Source organism: Vombatus ursinus, unplaced genomic scaffold, assembly GCF_900497805.2.
Source record: "Vombatus ursinus unplaced genomic scaffold, bare-nosed wombat genome assembly UNPS02014820.1, whole genome shotgun sequence".
In the NCBI taxonomy this organism is placed as follows: Eukaryota; Metazoa; Chordata; class Mammalia; order Diprotodontia; family Vombatidae; genus Vombatus; species Vombatus ursinus.
In genome coordinates this window covers 18,622,705-18,623,222 of record NW_020954598.1, presented here as the reverse complement: position 1 = coordinate 18,623,222, position 518 = coordinate 18,622,705, and the positions used below count along the sequence as shown (strand labels likewise).

Below are 518 nucleotides of genomic sequence, written 5' to 3'. Positions count from 1 at the left end.
ACTCTAGATCCGCTGCTTCTTGTATAGTCTGGGGTGTCATCATGGCAGTGGGTTCTAGATCTGCTGCTTCTTGTAGAGTCTGCGATGTCTTCATGGCAATGGGTTCTGAATCTACTGCTTCTTGTATGGCCTGGGATGTCTTCATGGCAATGGGTTCTAGGCCTGCTATTTCCTGTAGGGTCTGAGATGTCTTCACGGCAATGGGTTCTAGGCCTGCTGTTTCTTGTAGGGTCTGCGATGTCTTCACGGCAATGGGTTCTAAATCTACTGCTTCTTGTATGGCCTGCGATGTCTTCATGGCAGTGGGTTCTAGGCCTTCTGTTTCCTGTAGGGTCTGCAATGTCTTCACGGCAATGGGTTCCAGATCTGCTGCTTCTTGTATGGCCTGCGATGTCTTCATGGCAATGGGTTCTAGGCCTGCTGTTTCCTGTAGGGTCTGCGATGTCTTCACAGCAATGGGTTCTGAATCTGCTGCTTCTTGTATGGCCTGCGATGTCTTCATGGCAATGGGTTCTAGG

General features: G+C 50.0%; 1 protein-coding gene across 1 annotated transcript in view; it reads right to left on the bottom strand.

Annotated features, from left to right (window-relative positions):
* Nucleotides 1-518, bottom strand: part of NACAD (NAC alpha domain containing) — a 17,642-nt gene that overhangs the window by 6,814 nt on the left and 10,310 nt on the right. The window contains exon 5 of the mRNA XM_027837273.1: nt 1-518. This exon is cut by the window's right edge and continues 1,867 nt beyond it. Within this exon, the coding sequence (XP_027693074.1) occupies nt 1-518 (518 nt within the window).